We start from the raw sequence: 27,904 nt of genomic DNA on the forward strand, positions 1-27,904 counted from the left end.
ATAAACCTAATTGAAATATGTCCGACATTCATGCCAACATTAACTATGTCATATAATATTCAATAAGTTGCTCTTGCTCTATCATTCAATCAATACAACAATTTACAAGATGTGCTAGACAAAGAACAGAGAGTAGTTTTTTTCTGTTCCTTAATACAAGACTAAATCATATAAAAATTTGCCTTTATCATAAAGTTCCCTCATTTTTTGGTTAAATTGAACTGAATTCACATTAAATCTAAATAAAACTGAAGATACTGGGAACATTTATGAATAAAACCATTTATGAATAAAACCAGACTTGCTGTGAAGCAAACTGTCAGAAACAACCATGAAGTAGGTTAGTACTAAAACTAGATACATATGAGAGACTTAGTAAAGAAAACTTACAGGTATAAGGAAGAAAAAAAAACAAAAAACAAACAAAAAAGATCAGAACAAAATTCCTGAAAACAACTTATTTTAAATGTTATGATCCTTAATAAAGCCATGTACTGCAGTTGAAAAAGTTCAAAAACAAGAACGTATTTGATGAGTTCTCTTCTGATGTTTGACCTTATTTAGTTGCACAGTTCTGATAGGAATTAATGCTATGAAGGAAATGTCACAGTTCTTTAAACAGAACAAGTGGAATTACATCAAAAGGTCAAATATGAGAGAGAGAGAGAGAGAGAAAGAGAGAGACAAGGACTAGGTGAGGAGGAAAAGAGGTGGGGAAGTTAGAGATTGAATTTAGTCTGGTCTTTCGACTGATTTTAAAACCACTAAAATTGAACTGAGGAACATTTTTTTTCCCAAATTACAAAACCAACTTGATCTAAAGCTAGAATTCAACACCCTTGGGAATCTAAGATTAAATATAATTAAACCAGATAATTTTGTGTCATGCTCTAAAAAGTAAAATTGAGGAACATTTTATATGACTGAAAACTTATATAACCAAAGGTTTTATCCTATACTTCTCTAGATAAACATCGTTGTCATTTAACAACCACTTTCCACGCTGGTATGGCCTGGACAACACAAAAGATAAGCTTATGTAAATAGAAAAAAAAAAAAAACTGGGTGAGCTTCCCTCTATTTTCAATTTGAGCCAAACAAAATAGTTGACACAGAGGAGAAACAGAGATGCAAGAATAGCACTGCTGGGTGAACACCATTCTGTTTTGGGGGAGAGTGTGAGATTCTACAGATTTTGTTTTTTGCTCAAACAGTTGTCATGCAGCATGAACAATTGCTGGAAAAACCCATGGTCTGAATGCTTGCAACCAGCAAACTCTCTTGACGGAACCAACGAACCAGCTGGTAACGAAAAACTAGCCGATTTGATAGGTCTAATCCCATCTCCTCCCTTTTTAGAGAGATTTGATACAGACACCTTAATTATAGATCAATTTTGTTAATTTACCTTACTTTCCACTCACAGGGCATTGGTCAAACTGAGGATAGAGAAGTCATTGACTAAGGTGCCATCACAGAGGGATCAATGCAGAAACCACATGGTTGCAAAGCTAATTTCTTAATCCCAGACCAAAGATCACACACAAATCATTTTTGAAATCATCATAGAAAATTCAGTTGTTGCATGGGATGACACATTAAACAGTCAAAAATGCACAAAGAGGGTTAATTTCACTTAAACATCTATTATTTGGTATCAAAATTTTTGTTACCCAACTGTGACCTGGTCAGAATCAAGTAACAAGGGTGAGTTGGTGCAATGAAAACTTTGACACTAAATAATGTTTAAGTGAAGTAAACAGCCTTTGTAATGGCTGTTATGTATCTTCCATGCTGTAATCGTTTTAGTTTCAACAGAGTCTCAGATCAAATCACTTGCCTGACAAATACACCTCAAAAAAAAAAAAAAAATCATAGGATATTGTTTTAATGAAATTAATTCCAACATACTTCATTTACATAACATTCTACTCCATACAAGCAAAATTTTCTTTTAAATAGATTTGTTGAAAATTTTTTCAATTCAAAATTATTGAAGAATGTCTACTGCAATAAAAGTTCTTGGAAGAAAATAATTTCAAAGGCTTTTTTTTGCAAAAATATAATATATAGTTCACATATATGAATGCCAAGTCTGATATTGATTTTTCAGAAAATCAAAGATCATAGATGAATAAATCTCTATTGTTAAACAATGGAGAAAATGAACTACCAAACTTATTTCAATTTTTTTTTTTCTCAGCAAATTTATCCTAACATCATAATCTCCCACTAAATGTAAAATCAGTCACTCAATGTTTCTCGTGTTTTTGCAAATTTTGAAGTTATCATATATTAAACCCTTATTAATAGATGAATAAAATATGATCAAAAATTGATTTTTCCCCCCCTTGTAATATAACTTATCTTTCATCTCTTTATCATCATATTTATATATCCATATTTTCTAGCATTTTACAGGTATAGTTGTGTAATTGAGAAGTTCACTTGCCAAGTGCATAGCTTTCAATCCCACATTGTGACATTTTGGACAAGTGTCTTCCATTATGGCCCCAGAATGACCAAAGCTTTGTGTATAGTGGATTTGGGTAGACAGATTCTGAAAGAAGCTCATTATATATGTGTGTATGTATGTGCATGCACACACATGGTGTGTGTGTGTGTGGAGGGGGGGAGGGCGTGCATGTTCAGGGTGTAGTTGTAAACAAGTATTACTATCATACAAGCAGTGTCCTTCTTACCCAATCTTACGTGAATAGATAACCAAACATGGGGAAATATTGCTTTGCTTAGCGACAGGCGAGGGTTGGTGAAAGGAAGTGCACCTGCCTGTATAAAAATCTGACTCATGCAAGCAGACACAAGTGAACATTGAAACGATGATATTATCAGTTAAAATTTTCTTTTCATCTAACATTATTATTGTTTTTAGTTAACACTTATTCTACATTACACTGATGCGAAATAAAATGGTTTTGAATTCCCAATAATCAATTAGGATGAAAATTATATTAGATTTCTTGTGAGTTCAGTAAGTTATCTAAAATATTAAGTCTGCCATTTTCCTAAGGCTTCAGCTTATTCTTACTAACCAACTCAATCTGAGTGTGTGATGCATATTAATATGCGATAATTCATTTTAGTATTTTTCTTCAGTTACAACACTAGTGTAAGTGAAGATTTTACCAGTCAGTACCTGAAGCCATCTTTTTTCATAAATATCTGATATTTTATGCAGTAATTTTTATTGATTTAATGTAGTTGATATAAAAAAAACCCAAAACAGTTACATAACTTGTTCTTTAGAAATGTGCAACAATAATTTTTTTTTTCCTTTTCTTTTCAAAGTAATATTGATTATAAGAGATATAAACTCGTGTTAAAAAGTGAAGAATCATTGATTTATGAAAGAAAACAAAGGGTATATTTTAATAGTTCACTTTAGGAAAATGAACATAACATTCTCATTTGGAAAACCCAAAATACTTCAGACTTACCTTTGTATGGACAGTAAACTTTACTTTGTCTCTTTCACTAAGAGCATCTGAAATATCAACAACAAGGGACGAGTCTGTGGATAAATCAACTGTTTCTGAACGGCTCTGAAATAAAAAAAAAAAATACTCAATTTACTACATAATTTAATATTAATGTGCGGGTTTTTTTTTCTTTTACAAATAAAGACAACCAAACATTAACTGAAGGATCACTTCTTTTTTACAAGGAAAAGGATTAATAGTAACTTTAGAGTTCTGCTGTTTGTTTGCTTCAACAGACTGATCAAAGAATCAGGCACATGACAAAATCTCAAAGTTACTCAAAACCTTTTGCTTGTATGTATATGTGGGTACACACACACACACACACACACACACACATATATATATATATAGAGAGAGAGAGAGAGAAAGAGAGAGTAAAGACCCCCTTCGGTCATGAATAACCATGGGACTGCACCAAGAAAGTTCCCCTCCAAGGCACAAGTCCGAGCGAAGTTGTTTATGGAAGACCAGCATCCATCCATGCATACCAGCCTCCCCTCTCTATGCCATCAAAGTTAGCCAAGTGAAAGGCAAAGGGGCCGATACAGCTTGGCACCAGTGATGTTGGAACTCATTTCTACAGCTGAGTGAACTGGAGCAACGTGAAATATATTCATCATCATTGTTGTTGTTTAACATCCGCATTCCATGCTGGCATGGGTGGGACAAATTACAAATATTAAATCCAGTCCATAGCAGTGTAAAGAAACATTAGGTACAAACCTAATGACATGTTACATCTGAGAAAGAAAAAAATATGCATTATAGATAATATTTAGCTATTCTAATCATTTAAATTTCTAAATTGCAGGCATAATCATTTAAAATGGTATTTACTATTCACTTCCTGTTCAGCAGCAGCAGCAAACAAGAAGTAGATAGAAATTGAACTCCAAAATCTGTTTTTCAAGTGTCTACAAGCACAGAAGAGTATTATTCCTCACAATTTTGACTGTAACATACAATACTCTATCAGAGATCACCACTTGCTGCCATATTGTCCCAGATCGGTTTCAAACAGGGGTACCCTCAAAGTTAACTCACCTTACAGCAAGTGATTGCCTGCTGGTAGTAACCAATTTGTAAGAGAACCAGACAACCAGAAGGCTAGCAGTCCCTCTAATGTTGTTGGCAGTGAGTTATGCTCCGAGCCAAAACAACTTGAATTCAAATGACCCAACCTAGTTGAAAAAGGTTATCCTATGATAGTAATGACTCACAATAATAAAACATTTTAAAAACTGACAGGCAGTATTTAGCTTCAGACTAGAAACCTACAACTGTCTTAACGCCATTTGTCCATTAGAGCCACACTGTGGTTCTAACTGCTTTAAACAGCTTACTTTATAAGATATCAGATCAAATCAAAAATGGTGTCTGTCAAGCAGTCAATATTATTTATGACATTTTTCTGGCAACAGCTGCAGCAACACTGGTACATAGGTGTATTAGTAATTGGTCTCTGAGTCTACATTAGCAATGTAGAGAGAAGACCATGGCAGTTTGAACAACAGTCAGCTCTCCATACTAACCTGTCCAGACCTGTACATAGAAGAACACACTTTAGAATCCAAATCCATAGTCTTTCGAGACTAATGAACACTAATACAATCACCGTTCCTTTACACAAGCACACATACTGCTTATGACAGCTACCAGAATAGTAGCATTGTTCCTTTGATCCAAACTTCTTACCAAATGAATCGTAACTACCACTTTAAATATGTCAAAGGCTACAAAGTCATTAACATCTAAATCAACAATCTACCGAGAGCAACTTAGAGACTTTCATATAATTAGGAAATATATAGAAGCACTTAAGAGGCAAAGAATAGTTAAACATTTATCTACTTTCTTCTCTTTTATACATTTCCTTTCGCTTGTTTAAGACATTGGACTATGGTTAGACATGTTGGGGGGGCATCGCCTTGAAAGGTTTAGTCAATCAAATGACCCAAGCAGCCAATTTTTTAATCTAGCATTTATCCATTTATTCTATTAATCTTTTCTTGCCAAACTGTTAAGTCATAGGGACATAAACCAACATCGTCAAACAGTGAGGGACAAACACAAAAATGCACACACACATGTGACAGAATTCCATACAGTTCCCATTTAAGAAATCCAATCACAATACATTGGTCACCCAGAGCTATAGTAGAAGACATTTGCTTAAGGTACTATGCAACAGGACTGAACCTGAAACCACATGGCTGCAAAGTGAACTTCTTAATCACACAGCCTTGCCTACACGCACACACACACACACAAACACACTATCAAACTCTTCATAAATTCATACAAATCTCCATAAATAGATTTGTAAATTTAAGGCTTTGAAACATCTTTAAATTTTCTGGTACACCACTGTTAAAATTATAAAAAATTCCAAATATAAATGCTATTGTCAAAGAGTTTAATATGAAACTGTAGTCTCTAAAGTATATTAAAATATTGAAATATTGGCTTTCATCTCTGAGCCACCGACTTTCAAGACAGTTTTGTTGTAGACAAAATTAGTAGCTTTCAGCTTGTCTGAATTTCTGTGAGAAACTGTTTCAGTATGATTTTCTAACATATTAGAATATAGTTCTGAAAACTGATTTAGGTACTTAAAAAAAAAATTTAAAAAACAAACTAATATAAAAGCATTTTTGTTTTTTTAAAGTAAAATTTGTAAGAAATAGGTATGAGTGAATTATTAGAATGTTACAGTTATAATTAAAATAAAAAAGAAGACAGAAATAAACTCTAAACTTGCTCTTAAATGAATCTCATATTTTGCTCAGACTTTTGTTATCGATTATGTTATAATGTTTGTGGAACTGAGAGACAGAATTTGTACAGGGACCAAAGTAAGTATAGATGTGAATGTTTACACTCTGCATCCCGACACGAAAGCACTGAACAAAAGACTGAATGCTGTATTGGAATTCCTCGTCAACTAATCAATCCTCTAGTTCTTCACTTTGAAAAACATGTGGAATAAAAAAAAATCCCTTACTTGAAAAACAGGTAAGGGTTAACAACAGAAAAGCATCTAACCATAAAAACAATGTCCAATAAGTATTCATCCAATCCATGCTAGCACAGAAGAATGGATGTAAAAATGAACAAATGAATAAATCTTGTGTTTAGAAAACAAAGGACAAGCTTCATAAGGTTTTTAGTTTACTCAAATATGACATTTGGTTTTATACTAATCAATAATATTGATTAAAACTAAACGCTGTATGTATTGTCCATGAAGTAGTTCACCTATAGAAAACAATTTGTGTGGAGAACTATCAGTGAATGTGAACTGAGCTGGAATGCAACTAAACAAAATAACCATGGAGATAGTCAACACTTTGAAAATAAGGTTATAAAAACCTTGCCAGATTAGACAAATTTCTCACAGACAACAGCTGCACATCGATATTTGTCAACTTGTGAAGCTAAACATTACTTAAGCTAAATTATTTGCATTTAGCTGCAACTTGAAAGACTAATTTCCCTCTCAAATACAGCTTACATAATTTCAACTGTGTTATTTAAACTTCTAACAGACGTTTCTGGATCGTTCAAATTATCAATGGGAACACCACCGATGCCATCCTACAGCAGCACCAACAATTAATGATGCATTAGCTACCACTATTGCTGCTATTTTCTATGTTATTCTGCAACACATGATGGAAGAGTTCCATCAAGATGACATACATGTGTTATAACCACTTTCTTTTTAGGCATTCACTGCCAAAATAACGCACTTCATAGATGACAAAAATATCAATCGTTTGTTTTAAAGTTTTATTACATCCCCCAATGAAAATTAACACCTTTCTTTACCACCAAACCTCAACTTGCTAGGAATGTCAACGTGCATCTAAATGGGACAGACAGTTGCTTATTTGAGGTAGGTTTTCAGTTGTTAGCAAAAATGCTAATCAAGTAAGGTTGTTAAATTGCAGCATGAAACATAGGGCTAAGTTAATCTGTCTCTTCCAGTAGCTTAATCCTCATTACAATCTAATATATGTTTATTCATTCTAGCCTAGGTTGTATAGGCCTGTTGTCTAACTCTTTACTCTGATATTTATCTGTAAGGTCCAATATTTTCAGTCTGAGTTCAATAATTACTGCACAAATATTCCTTGGCCTGTCTCTCTCATGTGTGTCTTCACATTGACGCTGCTTAAACAGGTAACATTTATGTAGCACAGAGACAAAATATCCAGCAGTGGCTTGGTGTGTGAAGATGTGCATTAAAGTACCTTACTTGAACACAAAAAGCTAGCATTAAAAAGAGCAAACTACTACTTCAACCAACATAACACTCTTATAAAAGTACGCTACATATTTTGGAAGTTCGCTGTATATGATAGTGTAGATATTGTTATGTTGACTGAAGGCAACATAGAATCCTTGACATTCATTTTGTGGCCATAAACTGCCATGGCACTGTCATCATTTTTATATCCAGTCTCCATATTTGTTGCGTATGCAGGATAAAATGTCTCGAGGTAGTATACTATGGCTGGATTCCTTTCCTGATATCAACACTTGCTTCCAAGTAAGGTACATTCATTCGCTAAAGCAAATACATATGTATACATACATATAATGGTTTTACATAGTTTTCTCTCAACCAAATTTTACTCACAAGACACTGGTCAACTCAAGGCTACAACAGAATACACTTATCCAAGGTGCCACATAGCTGGCTTGAACCTTCATCATCATCATCATCGTTTAACATCCGCTTTCCATGCTAGCATGGGTTGGATGATTTGACTGAGGACTGGTGAAACCAGATGGCTACACCAGGCTCCAATCTGATTTGGCAGAGTTTCTACAGCTGGATGCCCTTCCTAACGCCAACCACTCAGAGAGTGTAGTGGGTGCTTTTACGTGTCACCCGCACGAAGGCCAGTCAGGCGGTACTGGCAACGGCCACGCTCAAAATGGTGCATTTTATGTGCCACCCGCACAAGAGCCAGTCCAGGGGCACTGGCAACGATCTTGCTCGAAAATCCCACGGAGGCCAGCCAGGCGGCACTGGCAACGGTCACGCTCAAAATGGTGCATTTCATGTGTCACCCGCACAAGAGCCAGTCCATGGGCACTGGCAACGATCTCGCTTGAAAATCCTGAACTTAACCACACAGTCATGCCTACAATTATGTAACACACACACACACACACACATTTACATTCACAAAGCCTATGACCTCCTTCAAAAGATTTTCCCCTATGCAAAATTTAAAAATAAATGAAGAACTGTAAAACATAACAAAGTAAACTACTTTCTGAAGGTTTATAGACCTTATCCATTTAGTTATGAGTGGTGCCAATTTGAATAAGGAGATTTAAACAGTCAAAGTTCAGAAGCCAGAGAAGTACATAAATTTAAATATTATAGGTATGTGTCAGTAATAAATAAGCTTATCTGGGTTAGTCAGAAGCAGAAATAGATCCTTGCAAATTAAACTCACTGCAATGAAAACCACAATTACAATGTTAGGTCAGGCAGGCTAAGGTAAGAGAAAAAGCTAAACCCTTCACCACTGTCAAATATTTCAGTTGAAACATTCCAGAGGTAACGTCAGATAGTTTGGTTACTCAGAGATTAGTTTCAGCAGACTCTTCACATCAGATTATTTGTGCACTTAAAGTTTACTAAGGTGACAAAACAAGAGTTAACAATCAACTCATGATATGACTTATATTTTTGTATTAGTTTTTAATATTGTTTTTAGTTAAGTATCCCTAATCAATTCTAATCAAGCAGATCTATAGCATAGATTTTACTGATCATATATTTGGGAGTGGTTCAAAAAACCACAAGTCATGCTTCATTTAGTCTTGTCTAACATACTGCAATGTTTCATTGTTTGAGGTGAAATATAGCAAATTATTGTTTAGCACCAGGTCAGCTCTGCTAGAGCAAACTATATCACTTCGAATAAGCATGACTACATTTTTTTTATAAGATGATAGGATGTTAAGTTAAAAGAAATTTGACTGCTATTACAAACACACATAGGCATCCTCATTAGCAAGTTTTACATGTTACTTCTCTATTCTGCTGTTCTGTCTGAGAACTACAGGATGAAAAGTGAAGAAAAAGCAATTGATGTGATTTTGATACATTTGCTGTCCATTTTCTAATAATGAATTCCATCTGTAGATTAGTATATAAACTAATAAGATTTCAATATTTTTGTGATAAATCGGAAAGCATATTTGAATAGAAAAAAAATTATCATTTAACTTATATAAAAGGATTCTATGGAGTAGAAGTCTTAATCCAAATGTATATCATTCCATTCTTACAGCCACATTTTTTAAGTTGGCAAGGGCTGAACAACACTTACTGAGGCAGCAATCTGCAGCCAGATACTCTTCTTTGTAACTATTTGTTTTCAAGTAAAGTATTTGCTACACTGGTCTTCCTATGTTGAAACCAATAAAACTGCCGAGCACAAACACATCATCATTTTACTCAAGGTCATTGTGAAGACATGAAAAAAAGAAATTCACATATGTACACACATTGTGTTTGTGTGTGTATGTATATATAATATAGAAAACAGGTATGGTAATCAATGTTTTATAGGACATACACTTGTTTCATCAAAATGCTGAAACAATTACATAACAGTTGTAGAAACATTATGCAATCTTGCACTTCATTTCATCAGAATCCCACTGTTAGATAATTATTTCAAGATTTTGCTGAAAAATGCCTGTCCTATAAATTACTGAATAGCATCCTGTTTTTCTATATGCTATTATTATTATTTGGCTCATATTCTGCATGCTAGTCTAACCCAAAGTTTTAGTCGCATCTCATATTAGAATGGAGAGTGGAGTGTGTTCTTACTTCACTTCTTTGCTTCATGCTCTTGCTTGATGGGGCAGGAGTCATTCCAAATTAGTGACCCCAGAGGCGTCGTCATGTGCAGAGCTGACCAGACCCTCTACAACCTCCAAGGTGACATTAAGCCTCTGAAGATCTTAATCACATTCAGTCATCTGGTGTGGGGCCTCTTCCAACATGCAGCCGCTGTTTCGAATGAGAGCGGAGTGTGTATGTGTGTATACACACACACACAAACATGACAGGCTCTAATATAGTTTCCTTCTACCAAATTCAACTCATAACCCATTGGTTGGCCTGAGGCTATAGAAAACATTTGTCCAATGTGCCACACAGGGGATGAAACCCAAAACCACATGGTTGCAAACTGTTCATAACCATACAACCATAACTACAGCTAATTTATGTGCAAAATTTATAAAACATTCTTATAATTTAACATTGTCCACATATTCACACAATATTATAAGCCCATATCACATTAATAGGTGTAAAACTTTTGTCATGGTTTCATCACATAGCTTGGTATACATGTTATCAGGTAATAAACAACCTGATGTTCTACAAGAGCAGGCTTCATTTGACATTCCAACCAAGCCCATGAAATGGAGATACAAAATATAATTTACATCTTAACATTTCAATCTTCATAAAAGAATTTCTTCTTCTGTTAGCCAGACTGATTAGACGTTAAAAAAAAAAAAAAAAAAACCCACCAAAATTAAAGCATCATCAAGTTCTTGTTCCAATCACCAAGTAAATTTCGGTAATAATTTTTTACACACCTCCAGTGACGAAATCAATGACTGTTCCAGATTATCAAATAAAATTCATTATTCTTAATGTAGATTATTTCATATATTAAATTAAAATTTGAAATAACATTTAACCCAAAGTCTGACTTGTGAGCTTTGAAATTGGAAATAATCATCATCATCGTTTAACGTCCGTTTTCCATGCTGGTATGGGTTGGATGGTTTGATTGACGTCTGGAGAGCCAGTGGCTGCACTAGGCTCCAATCTGATGTGAAAATGATTCCACAGCTGGATGCCCTTCCTAACGCCAACCAATCTGATAGTGTAGTGAGTGATTTTTATGTGCCACCGGTACAGAAGCCAGTCAGGCAGGCCTGGCAACGATCACATTCAGATGGTGCTTTTTACATGCCACCAGCACAGGAGCCAGTCAGGGATACTGGCATTGCTCACGACTGGTTGGTGCTTTTAATGTGCCACCAGCACAGGAGCCAGTCAGGCAGACCTGGTATCGACCACATTTGGATGATGTTTTTTACGTGTCACTGACACAGGAGCCAGACTCAACAGGTCTTCTCAAGCATATCATATCACCCAACGCATCAGGGGTATTCTTAACAGGGCTGGACATGCGTGGCTGCAATCTCACTTTAGTTTCCAGGTCTTCTCAATCACTGCATATCTCCAAAGGTCCCGGTCTGTTAAATGACAGACGTTAAATGATGATGATTATATATATATATATATATATACACACACACTCTCTCTCTTTCCTTTCCCGAGCGTCCAATTACACTATCCGTATTACGTCCTCACTTTGTTGTTTTTTTGTTATTGTTTTTTTGAACTTATATATATGTATATATATATATGTAGTCGATAGCTTCCGCTATCTGGGCGACCAAGTTAGTAGTGGGGGTGGGTGCGCTGAAAGTGTAGCTGCTAGAATAAGAATAGCCTGGGCAAAGTTTAGAGAGCTCTTACCCCTGCTGGCGACAAAGGGACTCTCACTCAGAGTAAAAGGCAGACTGTATGACGCATGCGTACGAACAACCATGCTACATGGCAGTGAAACATGGGCTGTAACTGCTGAGGACATACGTAAGCTCGCAAGGAATGAAGCCAGTATGCTCCGTTGGATGTGTAATGTCAATGTGAATACCCGTCAGAGTGTAAGTATCTTGAGAGAAAAGCTGAACATTAGAAGCATCAGTTGTGGCGTGCAAGAGAGACGATTGCGCTGGTATGGACATGTGGTGAGAATGGAGGAGGATAGCTGCGTGAAAAAGTGCCACACCCTAACAGTTGAGGGAACCCGTGGAAGAGGTAGGCCCAGGAAGACCTGGGCTGAGGTGGTGAGGCAAGACCTTCGTACATTGGGCCTCACCGAGGCGATGACTACGGACCGAGACCTTTGGAAATGGGCTGTGCGTGAGAAGACCCGGCAAGCCAAGTAAGATCGTTGCCAGTGCCCCTGGACTGGTTCTTGTGCGGGTGGCACATGAGATGCACCATTTTGAGCGTGGCCGTTGCCAGTACCGCCTGACTGGCTCCTGTAGGATTTTCGAGCGAGATCGTTGCCAGTGCCCCTGGACTGGCTTGTGCGGGTGGCACATAAAAGACACCATTTCGAGCGTGGCCGTTTTCGTGCGGGTGACACGTAAAAGCACCCACTACACTCTCTGAGTGGTTGGCGTTAGGAAGGGCATCCAGCTGTAGAAACTCTGCCAAATCAGACTGGAGCCTGGTGTTGCCATCCGGTTTCACCAGTCCTCAGTCAAATCGTCCAACCCATGCTAGCATGGAAAGCGGACGTTAAACGATGATGATGATATATATATATATATATATATATATACACACACCCATCCAAAATAGATTTCTTCTCAGTTTCTGTGGATCAAGTCCAATCACAGGACATTGGTTGATTTTTGGTGCTATAGTAGAAGACCCTGCCCAAGATGTAATGCAGTGGGACCAAACCTGAAACTACATGGCTGCAAATACATTCACACACAGGACAGAGACAGGCTTAAAGTGTCACACGCTGGTATAAAGATTAACAAAAACAATATGCTCACAAGCATATCTAAATCTTGTGATTTTTAGCATTAAACAGTTGATAAATTGTTATCTGAGTGACAAAAGTTCATAATCAGGAAAACTATAGGAGAGACTATAGCATGGTAGTGGTGGTGGTGGTGGTGGTAACTCTGAAGAAACACTGCACTTTAACTTCAGATGATAGTTTGAGAATTAGATTAAGCTACTTGATTTCAGTATAAGCAGCCAACCAATAGAAAACAAAAAGGCAATAAGTTATTCCATTTGAAAGATACTGTGACAAATAATGGTTGAATACATTTAGGTATTTCTGAATTTCTCTGGTCTGAAATTCTTTACATAAGGTTGAATGCATATATTCCAGCTATAACGTACAATACCAGAACAATAAAGATAATTGCAATGGCTGAAGAGGAATGATCAGTTTTCCAGTAGGTCTTCCATGCTATGACAGCATTGATTTAGTCTGCAGAATATTATCTCATCAATTGCCAAATTCTCACAAACTATCATAGCTTTCCATTTCTTCCATCAAATACAAAATTACAATACTGCTTACACACAAACCAACAAAGTGCAGCTGCTCAACCTTCTAGAAATAGCAGCTAAACACCCTACTGTCTTAGGAAGAGAAAGACCTTAAAGAGCTTAGTTCTTGCAATACAAAGAGATGATCACAGCTTGAACACTTAATTTTTTTTTAGTCTGTTTGTCAGGGCAGAGTAGGCTAAACAACCTTTTTACCTAGCGTGTCCAAATTTTCCAAGTTTAACCCAATCTATTCTTGAACCTGTAAAGTTACTACTTTCACAACTACATCAGAAGTTGATCTTAGATAAGGGGAAACTTAAGTTTTCAGGATTTACAAATTTGTAAAAAAAAAAAAAAAAAAAAAAAATTTGAGAGAATGGAATTAGGTCATTTTTAAGGACTGTTCATTCACTCTGACACACAAAAAAAATTGACACTGAAAGGTGTGTGGTGAAGAATAAGGTGGCTAGCTCTAGAAATCCAGCTACTTTCAATTGCTGCAATAACATAAATGGTCAAAAGAACACTGCAAACCGTGGTATTTACTCTGACAGAGTCAATCTAGCATATATGACCGACAGAGTTACGTAGCTCAGTAACTGATTTGTTTATCAACAGGAAATTCACAGCCAATATTGATTTCCTTCAACTCTCCTCGGAAAGCACCAATTCAGTGAAGGGCACTGAATTGAAGTCAGTCGATAGATAGCTATTTCTTTAACAATCTTAAAGGAATCATTCAAATACAGAATAATGAAGTGGGGAGGGAGTGTTAAACAAGGTTTTTGATCATCTTACTGAGGAGATAATCTCTCGGGATAACAGGTCTCAAGAAAGAGATTAAAAAACAATCAAGTCAAAACATGATACACTGCACAGCAGAGGAGACAAACTCCACATGGAAAAGCTAATGTCAAAATGGTGGTGCTGGCATGTATTTTACATACAGATGCAATCTACTGAGACATTGCTCTCTAAGTTACATAAGAAGCTCAGAGTGAGAATTTTACCTGTGCTAGAAACAAAAAGGTTCCTTTCTCCAAGAAAAAGAAGACTATATGAAGCATATATAACAAGTTTAATGTTATATAATAGCAAAAAGAGCTGTTCTTGCAAAGGATTTGGAACAAATGGTGAAGAAATAGCAATGGTATGATGGATGTGTAATGATAGTTTTCATAAAAGTTAACGTATGTGTGATGAAAAGGCAATACTTTGTTGTTATTTCTTGTTAATATCACTCAGTCTAGAGGGAAAACAATATTCATGACCTGAGCCATCTTAATGACACCAGCCTACTGGGCAGTTGCCTTGGGTTCCCACAAGTCTTGGGGCCCACCGCCAATTTATGTACACTGTGGTATGCTGTTAACAAATACTATAGGTCCGAATGCATTGATTTGCTTAGGGGTCTATAAAGCTGTTAAGACAGTCCTCTTCATGACCCTTTGCAAATACTCTAAGTAAAGAAAGTTCTAAACACTCAGCTAAAGGCATCCAAAGGCCTTATTAAATCAGATTAAATATACCACCCAAACATAAACAAGCAGTTTTCCACTCACCTACTTTTGAACTTAATATCTCATCATACTTTACAAGGAAATAAGTACTTCAATGTGATTGCCTGATCCAATAGCAGCCAAATTTCCCTCAAATTACATCCTACCATCTTAAAAAAGAAAGGACACATTGGGTAATGTTATCTATGTTTGAACAAGACAAGATGGTCACAACTAGAATATCATTTGATCACAGGATTGTTATAGCAGAGCTAGGCACCACCGATGACCATTTCTACAATGTCTCACTTTACACTCTTCAAATCCTGTGTTAAACACTTCACTTCACTAGAATTCAACTCTTTTTCCTGCCTTCATTTTTCAAACAGATATCTACTTACAGATATTTAAGCAGGAAATGTAACAGATAAGCAATTAGAATCACAACCACATAATGGATATGATTTCCCTGTTTTAGGGGGGAAAGGTTTGGGACAATTCAATGCTTAGTATGAGATCAGGGAGATGAGTAAAACCTGAAGGCAAAAGAAAAGCTGATATATCAAGTAATTCTAGATAAGGACTATGCAGAGTAAGTATCTCCACAATTAATTATAGAAATAAACACACACTAAAAAAGGAAAGGTTCAACAGGATGAGATTTGTTGTTGTTTAGTCCCAAGTTGACTAATGAAAGTCATTCCAAACATCCAAACCATTTTATTTTCAAGAACAGTGTACTCAGGCTTCATTCTCTGAGGTGATCTTTTTTAAATCGGTAAGATGTAGGTTGTAGTGAATTTGGCTGTTATTTCTAGCGTATCAAGCATCAATGTTCAGACTCTCTCCTTGGCTTCAGTATACAAGCTGTATCGAGGTACAAAGGCAGTGCCTTTGACCACTTAAAAATCCTTCAAGACAGGTGGTAAAGAGGGAGGAAGGTGCTTCAAATTCGAGACCTTGCCCAAATGCTTGCAACAGCGAAATTCACAAAAGGATCCAAGGTGCCAGGTGAAAGATCAAGGCCAAAACCCAGGCAGGTCAAGGTGGGATTTTAATTCAAAATGCAAAGTGCCAGAACAAACTTCAAAAGACATCTGGTGAGACATTCTTACAGTTCCATCTAAAAGGGTGACAGGCAAAGCTAACCTCAGCAGGATTTGAATTCAAAGCACAGAAGAGGCATTCTAACCAACACTAACAACTCTGTTATATCACTTGATCTGGTATAAGTTTATGTCCTCGATTTGTGATGTGTATTTTGCTGAATGAGATCAAGATAAGTTTTCATGATTCAAAGGTCTCAGTTCATGGAGTGAGTGAAGGTTTCATGAGATGTTTCAAAAGTTGTTTGCAGACGAAAACTATATGTAAAAAGCAAGGAAAGAGAGTCTGCTAATTGGTATGAGCAAATGCATAGCGTAATAACATCAAAAGCCTGTTAATGTACAAAAAGGAAATTTAGAAAGATGATGATTGGCCTCGAAGTTAAGAGGTAAGATAGAGTTGAAGATACCTACAGCAATTAGTTGGTATTAGGCAGAGGGGACAACAAATCTGCCATAAGGTTCATGAAAGCTCAACTGATGTCAAGTAGCTTGTTGAAGTTCATAAGAACTCTAATGTGTAACATGGGACAGAAAATCACTGCTGGATCTCAATTTACAAAATTCATCTTGATGGTCACCGTGTAGGAATATAGATTAAGTAGGTGTACAACATGAAAAGTTAGCAAGAGTTGGTCTTCTTTAGTAAAGGACATAAGAAAATGGTTACAGATTTTAAATAAAGACAAGAACCCCTGTGTTAAAATCCTTTAAATGTTATCACATGAGTGGACTTTAGCAACCAAAGTTGCTTAACTGGGGACAGAGAAGGGTGAGAATTCAAGAGAAGTTTAATTTTGCATGAAACAGTTTGGTTTACAGAGGTACCATATACAAACGTGTGTATGAGAATATGGAGACAACATGGGCATTGAGTGCAATCGTTTCAATTGCAGAGGTATTGTATACAAAGTTAATGGGTAGAGATGTGGGGTAGAGTTTGGGATTAGAGGGAAAGATAGTTTGTTTGTTTTTTTTCTTTCCCTTTTTAGTATTGTGTTTCATACAACAGTAACTGCAATTTCATCTTTTACTTGTTTCAGTCATTCAACAGCAGCCCGGAGCACAGCCTTAAAGAGTTTAGTTTAAGAAAACTCCAGCACATTAAATCTGGTGCTCATTCTAATGGTCTTCTTTTCTTGAATCACTGTTATGGGGACACAAGTTTCCCACAGTGTCCATCTACCAAATTCACTCACAAGATCGACCTGGGGCTCTAAATTGGTAGGCTGGAGGAGCTTTAAAAATTTGAAAACCTTAACATAGGTGCAAAATGTACTAAGGCAATTGTAGATATTTGAGATGTTGCAATAAACCCAAAGCATCAATTCTTTGAGTTCGGTGTTCAGTAAAAAAAAATCATGCTTGAATTAGTTTTCATCTGACAAAAGCTAAATAAAATTTTAATTTGAAAATAAGACCCATAAATCAAGCTTAATCGATGAATCTCCTAAACAAAACAAATTTTAAAAAAAACCCATAGGATGGAGGATATCAAGTGATCATCCTAACCATATAACGATTAAAGAATTTTCGTTGCAAAGAAATATCGTCGTTTCAACTTTCACTCAAAGATCGCTATAAAGTCATACTCTGTGTGTGTGTGTGTGTGTGTTTCACGCATGAACGTGCCTGTATATGTGTATATTGATCACAATGGGACCATCAGTCTAGTATGCGTTAAACGAAACAAATACTAACCAATAAATCGAATCCTAATCGAATTCTAAACTACATTCTCCGGCAGCTGTACATGTTTTATTATTTATATTGGTCTTAAGACAATGGCGAATTCTTGTTAATAACCAGTTATTAACAGAGACAAGAACTATAAGGAAAGAGGTACACCAGCATCAAACTTCAAAAAATTTGAAGAGCAGGTTACTGGGTTACGCCCACCGGATGGATACAAATATTCGTAATAAACTCAAGTATAACTTTCGAAGGAAGGACTTAATTTTTTAAAAATCAAATTCACTGAAGCCGAAATAAAAATCTACTCCCGAGAGAAGTAGTTAATGGCTTTTCGTCGTTCGTTTTCCCGAAAGAGAAAATCGGGTGACAGCAACCACCTTATGATTTTGTTCGTCATATAAACGACAGGCACACAGATAATGGAAATAGAGATAAAAATGTTGTTTTCATGTGACTGGAGGGAAGTAAAAACTAACATTTTGAACGAAGCCTTTTGGCGGAGAAAAAGATAACTGAAATTATATTTACGGGGAAATATGTAGGACACAAGGAAATATAAAATCCTTATAACATTCAGCGAAATTATGCCAAACAAAATATTTCTTTATAACTTGAGAAACAAAATATTCTCGTGTGTGACCGTTTTATTCACAATAAGTCTCTCACTCTTTCAATAACCCATACAATAGTGACCACTGGGGGTCGGCACACATCTAAAGCACGAGTTCTTTTATCGTAGACCCGTCCTGACACAGCTAACATCTGATCAAAAACGTTCCAGTCCTGCATGTCGTTTATCAAATCATGAACTAAGCACTGTATTTTCCCATGTGTCTTTTCTATCAGACGGCATAGTAGGGTATGAATAAGATTTTATTGCCATTCCTAGCAAATCAATCGACCACATAGCAGGCCTCTCTTTGGCTCTAACAGTATCTTTACATATATCTATAAGACCAATTTACTCAATAGTCCACTTACTTAGAAACTTTGATATTTAGAAGGAAACAAAATCTGCGATTCTTTCGAAAATTGCACTGTTATTTAAATTACATATTGAAGTGAATAATGAGCAATAAGGAATATTTAATATACATAACGGGGGTTGAGAATTTGGAGGACCAAGAAACTGTTTTTGTATCATGAAGTACAATTTAGAAACACGAAGACATCACCATGAACTCAATTACTTAATTGGGGTGTCACAAACGAGTCAACCGTCAACTCTACATTCGAATCACACAGATAATAAAATAATTTTTAATATCTAACTAAGGATTTATTGAGTCTATTCGCCTTGTAAGTAAAACTTCTACCATCGTCATGTACAATATATTATATTAAATTGTGATAGAGTGGATCTTGTGAAATATTTTGTTGCATAGTTTTGTCTTAATTTTCTTATGTACAAATAATAGCAGTTAATAAATAACTTATGTAGATTATAAAACCAATCGCAGCATTAAATGTCATTTATAACTAAACACGCTTTTACTGTTAATTCAACGAAACGTTCAGTTTTTGTTTCAACAAAACTATGGAAACCTCACAGCATTGAAATTAATGAAAACTTTAGTGGCCGTATTTTGACGAGGGATTAAAACTACTTCTGACAATCATTAAATTTCTTTTTATTAATGTATCATCAATGTCAGTTATACAAGTCACATGGACAAATATATTATATATCACATGTAGGGGGTGTGAATAAAAAATCATATTCAGTACTAGCGAGAATCGAAACTGCATTTAATATTAATAAACATAAAATAAGACTGAAATGTATTAACATCAATTTTTGACTGAAAATAATTCGAGTTTTACAAAAGAGGGAGTGAAAATATTGACCCTCAGAGGAAGGACTCGACGACAAGGCTCGGAGAAAGAGGTATAAAAAGTTAGGAACGTGAAGACGGCCCGTTTCCTGTCGCTTGAAAGGAAACGGTAATAAAGAAACAGTTGTAAAGTGAAGAGGAAAAGTTTATCAATCAATCAATTACTGTCTTCGTCTTCAATAACAAATGGTTTGAAATGAAGAGAGAAGTGCTTACCTTGTTCTGATCACCGCCTAAAAGGTCGGGACTGTCATCTAGTCCGTCCTAAAGGAAAAGAAAAACGTGAATACGAATTTGAATATAGGGTAAAGCATCAGGCTTCAATGAGATTAAATTGTCAGAAATAATAAGAAATGATGAGAAAAAGTAAGAGAAAGTCGATCGGAGCCGACATCCACCCACCATCATGGCTGCCCGACAATTATGACACGTGATTTAACAATTGAGTAAAGACAGCAGCGATCGAATATCAACATTACACAATTGTGCGCCATGCTTTCGTACTGAATAAAGCTTTTTATCTTCTGCAATCTATTATTCCATTCATATCTAAGATGCAAAAAAAAAAAGGAATATAAATCGACTTTTGTACTGGACTGATTACTTTATATTATCGATTTTCGTCGGAATGAAAGTTGATCTCACCACGTCTGAACTCAGTCTGTAAAGAGTTGATCTAAATACATCTGGTTTTTAGACAGGGATAGTATACGAGTATTTGGAGAGTGAATGCAGTCGATTAGACTGACCTCATTATTCCGCTAGAACATATTTGTAGACCCAACCACCACATAAATAAAAGGCGCGATTTGAACTCAAAAGGAAAAATATGTCATAACAATTCATCGCAAAGCATTTGTTCTATGCTCTATTTTGCCAATGAACCTTTATTTAATATCAAGTGTTCATAACATTGTCTTGATCTTTATGGAATAAGAAATAATTTAACAAACAAAATATTTTATCCAGTTATAGAGATGAGGAATTATGTACATTATTTACATGTGATGGATATTTGTCCTTATCTTGTTTGTTGTTAACACAACGTTTCGGCTGATATACCCTCCAGCCTTCATCAGGTGCATATGGCGTAGTGGTTAAGAGCACAGGCTACTAACACCAAGATTACGAGTTCGATTCCAGGCAGTGACCTGAATAATAATAATAATAATAATAATAATAATAATAATAATAATAACAACAACAACAACAGCAACAACAACATCGAAAAATACCTTAGGAATGAGAACTCAGGTTCGAAATTCCCCCAAGACACCTGATGAAGGCTGGAGGGAATATCAGCCGAAACGTTGTGTTAACAACAAACAAGATGAAGACAAATATCCGTCAAATGTAAATAATGTAGAATATTTTATCATTTGCAACAACACACTTTACAATGCACCTGAAGACGGACGAAAAAAATATCGATCGAACATGACCTGACTGGATTTAGAAGAATCCAAGAATGAAATAATAAAAAATTCCACAGCATCCCCCAGCTCTGGACTGAATTATTTTAAAGTTCCTATGCTATTTCTTGATTTACCTTTATAATTATTTCCCTTACATTAGAAATTATAATACGTTTTCCTTGGTTAAAAACTACAAAACAAAATTCTCTTGCTGTTATTTGATTTTCTGACACCCCCCCCACCCACACATGCGCACAATCATCATCGTTTTAACGAACACTTTTCCATGCTTGAATGGGTCAGAGTTTTATAGAGGGGCATTTCTTATGTCCAGATGCCGTTCCTGCTGCCAACCCTCACCTGTTTCCATTCAAGACGATATTTCCCCATGGCCAAGCATGTTTTTTTCAGAATATTCAACATGAATGACAACACGTGAGTGCACCGCTGCTGCCGTGCACTAAACCCCCAACGTGACTCGGGGTGCCGTGTACACAAGATGCATCGGTAGAATAAAACTAACCTGTCTCACGATGGTCCAATCCCTACTAACATTCCCCGTTAGTGGGTAAACAATCCAATGCTGCAAATTCTGCTTTGCAATGATAGGAAGAGCCAATGTCAAAGGATTAAAAAGTGACATAGCTGCCAACACTTGGCTGCCACCAGCCAGTTATCCCTGTGGTTACGTTACTGACACTTCTCAACAGATCCATAGCTCGCCACTGTTCGGAAAGGATCGATGGGCCACGCTTTCACAGTCTATATTTGTACTGAAAATTGAGATCGAGCAAGCTGTTGCCCTTTTATTCGATGCGTGGTTTCCATCCATGCTGAGCTCGCCTTGGGACACCTGCGTTACCGTTTGACAGACATACCGTCCCAGTCAAACCCCTCGACCAACACTGTTCTCGACAAAGGGTCGTGCATTGGCTGTGTTGACACCCGCAAAGGTGCTCGACATGCACCAGATATTGAACCACCACTCAGTGACAGCCTGATCCCTTCTCCATCGAGTGAATGAGGAAACTACGGTTATATTAATATTTATAGAATACAGTATTACAGATCTATTTCAGTCAATTTTACTAATCCGTTTTGCACATGTGAATGTTTATTGTATATAAATACACATTTAATTACATCTTATTAGTGACCTTATGTCCATTAAAATATGATTTTATTCACTTTTACTTTACTTTCTAATATGTTTATGAGGTCATTGTTATTTGTTCTATGTCTAAGACTTTGTCCATTTGTTTGAGAGGTTGATAGTCACTCTAAACAAGGTTGGTCTTCAAAAAAAAAAAGTGACCATTCATAAAGCATGAAAACCACTCATAAACTTGTCTTTTGCTCATGGCAGCATACTTGTAAGCTGTTTGAAGCATGACAACTGTTTCAGCTGCTGTTTTCTCCAGTAGAAAATGGAATTTCACAGAAGCACATTGTTCCTTTGTTTCAACCATTGCAAAAGTCAATGAAGAAGGGAGAAGCACTGCAAAACAATGACACGGCCAGTAAGACTGAAGCCAATGCTGCCAGTCAGCAGACCAATGCCCGAGTGTTGCATCAAGTGGCTTCTAGCGGTGGAAGCACAAACTACAACAGGCTTGTACTACAGAGAATGCTTCCGGTTACTTTTGGGTACCCTCTCATATATGTCATAAGTTACTGCTTTTGGCAGTATTCACCAAACAGCCATAACAGAGAATGAGAGAGCACTCTGTACGACTGGCCCAGGGTGCTGAATACCCTAATACTGGCCTGAGATGGCCATTCATTCTCTTTTTTCAGACTGGGAAATGATAATTGCTAATTAGTAGATGTTATGACAGAGATTATTATGCGCTATTTTTAATTTTGCTACTTCCAGTATAAAAGCTAATGCATAGTTCCCAAAGTGAGCAGGCACAACTTAACTGGTGTAAGTTCAGCTGTTGTTGAAGGAGTGTTTGTCTCTCTGACTAATCAGAAATACAAAAGAACAGGAGTCACAGACTTTGAGCAGAAGAAAGGAAGTGATTTACATTTGGAAGGTCAATGCCATAAATCAGTCATGTGTAAATAGGAAGTATCAAGGAAATGATACAAAACGTAGAAGCTGCTCAGTGTCTAGGCATTCAGCTAATACAATATATAAAGATATTAATTAGAGAATAGATTGTCCAGACAGGCAAATTCAGTACAACAGTTGTGTAAGTTTGGACGAGATTTCTCAGCTTGTAAGTAAAATCCATTTCTTTTTATATTTTCATCTTCATGTACAAGTTAATCTTTTCATTAATGGGTAACTGGTGTTTTCATGCTGTTTTATAGAATGTGAACCAAAGTTTGTTGAATACTCAATGGGGTATATGTTATACACATATGAATTCAAAAGAGTAAACACTGAAAATAAAATTTAAATATATATCCATGAATGTAGTTAGGAAGTTTGCTTCAAAACGATGCTTTTGCATTCAGTACAAATGTCATCTACTACAACCCCAAGCTGACCATTCTACAGTGAGTGAATTTGGTAGATGAAAGCTGTGTAAAAGTCTGCCATATGTCATTCTCTTCATTATCATCTGTGTTTCATGCGGGCATGGGTGTACATACATACACACATACATACATACACGTATATATGAGTAGCATATGGTGGTTGTTGTATTGAGTGTGCTGCCACACCCGATCCCACCAATTTTCAAGCAAGGGTATAACAATGGTTTACCATTAAGATTCTTGATTAAATCAATGAGTAAAGTGAATATTTATAATGAATTTGCCATTTTCAATGGGTGTGCAGCACACACCTAGCACACCCAGAATATATACCCCAGATATATATATATATTCTACAGACAATAAAGAAATTCTTGAATGCAGGATGGCTGTAAAGACAGCTCAGACAATCAGGTATACGTACACTTCAGAAGACAGGAAAAGATGACCAAAGGGTATTTACCTGATTTTCCAAGCTGTATTCACAGCCATCCTGCATTCAAGAATTCCTTTATTTTCTGTAGAATACTGACACGTTTGGTGCTCATGGATGTAAACTTAACAAATGAACACAAATGTAATCATACATATACAGGCAAAGGCACGTCTGTGTGGTAAGAAGTTTGCTTCCCAAACAAATGTTTCCAAGTTCAGTCCTACTGTGTGGCACCTTGGGCAAGTGTCTTCTACATGAGTTGCAAGCTGACCAAAGGTCTTTGTGGAGATTTGATATAATGAAACTGAAAGGACCCCATGAGATATATATATATATATATATATATATATATATATATATATATATATATATATATATATATACATACATACATACATATACATATATGTGTGTCTTTGTGTTTTTATTTCCTCCCACACTTGACAACCAGTGTTGGTTTGTTTACATCCCCATAACCTAATGGTTCAGCAAAAGAGACCAATAGAGTAAGTACCAGGCTTTAAAAAATTAAATACTGGGGTCAGTTCATGTTGCTGAAAAACCCTTTGAGATAGTCCCCTAGCATGGCCACAGTCCAGTGATTGAAACAAGTAAAAAATAAAAGACAAGCTAAGAGATAAAGAAAAAAGGAAGAGAATTAAGAGAATTATGGAATTAGATTTGCACCAAAAACATTTGATAAATAATTTGGGAAATTTTCAGGCTGCTTTAGCTTAACCCTTTAGCATTCAAATTACTCCGTCACGTGTAATGCAGGTTTATTCACATTATTTGGAACTAACTATGCATTATCTTATAGCATCAAGATTTTGTTGATGCGGTTGTTTATTTTTAGAATGACATTGTAGGGTAGGTGAGAGAAGCTGGATCTGATTACTTTGAACAGGTAGAATATTTGAGTCAAATATGACCAGTTTAAATGTTAAAGGATTGGAGTTGCTTTTTTTTATTTATTATTAATAGCTGAGTCATGCGAAGAAAAGCAGTGCCCATAACCATTTCCAGGGCCTCCAAGACTGATGTGAGGAACTGAGGATGTTATCTTCTTACTTGAAGCTTAACTTGTATGCTTCCAAAAGAGTGAAACCCACAAAAAGCACCGAAGAGTCATATGTCGGTGTTAAAGTGGGTGACAAATAACATCTATTCAGGAACAGGAAAAGTCTTTCCAATGGGCTTCCATACAGTTTCCATCAATCAAATTTCACTCAGAAAATTTTGACTGATCCAAGTCTATTTGCCCAAAGTGCTGTGCTGTGGAATTGACCTGAAAGCCATTTAATTGAGAAGTGAATTTCTTGACCACACAGCCTTACTTAATCTTGATGGAGAATATACACCAACAGTTTGCCTAGATATTTGTATATTGTTTTCCTTAAGTCAACACATGCAACAAGAGACTCTCTATAGGATCGTTCAAACTGCTAGAAACGGTAGCAAAATTTCCTCAAAGTACACCCTACTGTTTTGAAAAGGGAGGGACACTGAATAATGTTGTAGATATGACTTCTCAAGTGAAGGATGGCATGGTTTAACAGTAACAACAAAATCACATGGTCACACCCAGGATTTAGAGTCAGTGGCATTGTGAGTCAAGACAATTAGAGTCTTTAGTCTGTTGCTGAGAACATGAGTGGCTTCTTCAGATCTAAAGGTAAATTAATTGCAACACTTGTCAGTTTTACAGTGCTGCCACTTTTGACTGAACTGAGACATTTATACTTGTGATACTTATTCACCGATACGTTGTCTGAGCCATTTGAGAGTTAAATGCTTTGGTTACAGACACAACAAAGTGTCAGGGTAGGACATGATCTGCCACATGTCAGCTTCTTTTCTGATACACTCTAAATTCATGCTCTCAGTATGGCTTTTAAAAGGTTTCATCAAACACACTTTTATGCTTATAATTAACTATATATTAGAATTTGTTTAAGATACTCAGTTTATATTTTTTCTTTAACCTGTCAATATTAGTTATTTTCTTCTCCTTTTAACTTAGTTAATTAGTTAATCCAAAAAATGCATCAGTCTTCTGCTGTCTTTGTTAATCCAGTAATTACCATCTTACAAGCTTTTACAGCTGCAGATTTGTTTATTTGTTTGTTTTCCTAACATGCAAATACTTTTTTCCCCAGATATATTCACCTTCATTTCATCTATAAATATATCCATTTATTAAGACATGACAGGAACAGCATTAGAAAAACATACTGAAATGTTAAATTACAAACCAAACCAGCTGCATCTTAAATGTAAAACACACCTTCTCAATTACCATTTATAAGTTACCATTTATATCTTCAGCTCATTATAATATATCTTGGATTCTATATCCATAGTAATGTAGTTAATATAGGCCGAAATACTCAAAGCAGCAGCTGTTCTGTCTTTGTGTTTAAGCATTTGATAGGACTTCATTTTACTTTGATATTTTTAACTTCTATAAATATATTTATGATTTTTTATTTCCAATTTTTCTTTAAATGTTTTCTCACTCAGAATATATTTTGCTGTTGTTTAGAAGAAGCAGCTGACACACTGAATATATATATAAATATATTCTACTGTAATTTTCTGAATCATCACAATTAGGTTACTAGTGTGAGAAGATACAAATAACACTGAAAACTAAATTATTTTTCCAAGATAAAAATAAACTTCAAAAAAGAAGAAAAAAAAACAGAATAAAGTAAAGATCAGTGTATCTGTAAGTACACACACCCCCACCACATGTGTGAAGGATATTTGAGTGCGTTGTGTACAAATCCAGAAGAACTCTAATCAAACATACCTACAGCTTGCAGACATTTGGTCAAAGGCAGTGATTTGGAAATTCTATGTACCTTTAATGAATGTGGTACCTGTATTCATTCTGTTTGAAGCAAGGTTTATGAGATGTGTTATGGACAGACTTGAGAAATTTCACCTTAATAAAATATTATTTCCTACCATTTGAGAAACTGAGGTACTATCTCTGTAATTAAACCAGTTCTGATTTTCCTTTGATAAGATTCAAGAGATCATGAGGTAACATTATGTAGACATTTCCTGAAGACTGCTTTTGCCAAAATAACAACATCCTTTCACTACAAGATATCTGCCACATTTAACAACTGGCTATGTTTTTGGAGCTCTGTCATGCCATACCAATGCTTACAAATAACTGTCATGCTGGTTCTTCTCTCAGATTAAATGATAATTTAGCATGCCTCACATGGTTTTAACTGAACACATATTATGAAAGTCTCTCTGCCAGCAAATCACATGATATGCCACTACTTTCAGCCAAAGTACAGTCAAGTTGTTTTACATCTGACTCTCTGCCAGAATCAGGCAGCACTTGTAAATAAACAGATCAATTACCAGTGGAGTGTTTCCACAGGAAAAAAAAAAAAAAAAAAAAAACACAAACAAAACTCTTGTTTCATAATTGGAAAGAAAATATCACATTCACTTCCATTCTGGAATGAAATGGATGCTCTTGTAGTACAGTGGGTTTCCTTTCATCTCTTCCTGTCTCCATTGACATGTAGGGTCCAATATGCTGACATCTGATCTTACCATTCTTTTCCATGTCTTCTTCTATCAGGGAACTCCTTGTCCCAAAATCTGAGAAACATAGATAATTGGATGAAATCCAAAACCACATTGTCATGCAATGAACTTCATAACGCACATTCATGTT

At 35.9% G+C, this 27,904-nt stretch overlaps 1 protein-coding gene across 3 annotated transcripts in view; it reads right to left on the reverse strand.

Annotated features, from left to right (window-relative positions):
• The window catches only part of LOC106873606 (sorting nexin-6), a 56,750-nt gene that overhangs the window by 19,798 nt on the left and 9,048 nt on the right, over positions 1–27,904 (reverse strand). For 2 of the 3 annotated variants that reach the window (XM_014921050.3, XM_089354508.1), the window contains exons 1-3: positions 20,257–20,282; positions 20,071–20,118; positions 3,459–3,563 (exon numbers count right to left, since the gene is read on the reverse strand). In XM_014921050.3, the coding sequence (XP_014776536.1) occupies positions 3,459–3,563; positions 20,071–20,118; positions 20,257–20,262 (159 nt within the window). In that variant the 5' untranslated portion in view covers positions 20,263–20,282. Of the gene's footprint in view, positions 1–3,458; positions 3,564–20,070; positions 20,119–20,256; positions 20,283–27,904 lie in introns of those variants that run through there. The other variant, XM_089354507.1, reaches the window with a different exon arrangement.

Source organism: Octopus bimaculoides, chromosome 6 (genome assembly GCF_046866305.1).
Source record: "Octopus bimaculoides isolate indiv1 chromosome 6, ASM4686630v1, whole genome shotgun sequence".
Taxonomy (NCBI): domain Eukaryota; kingdom Metazoa; phylum Mollusca; class Cephalopoda; order Octopoda; family Octopodidae; genus Octopus; species Octopus bimaculoides.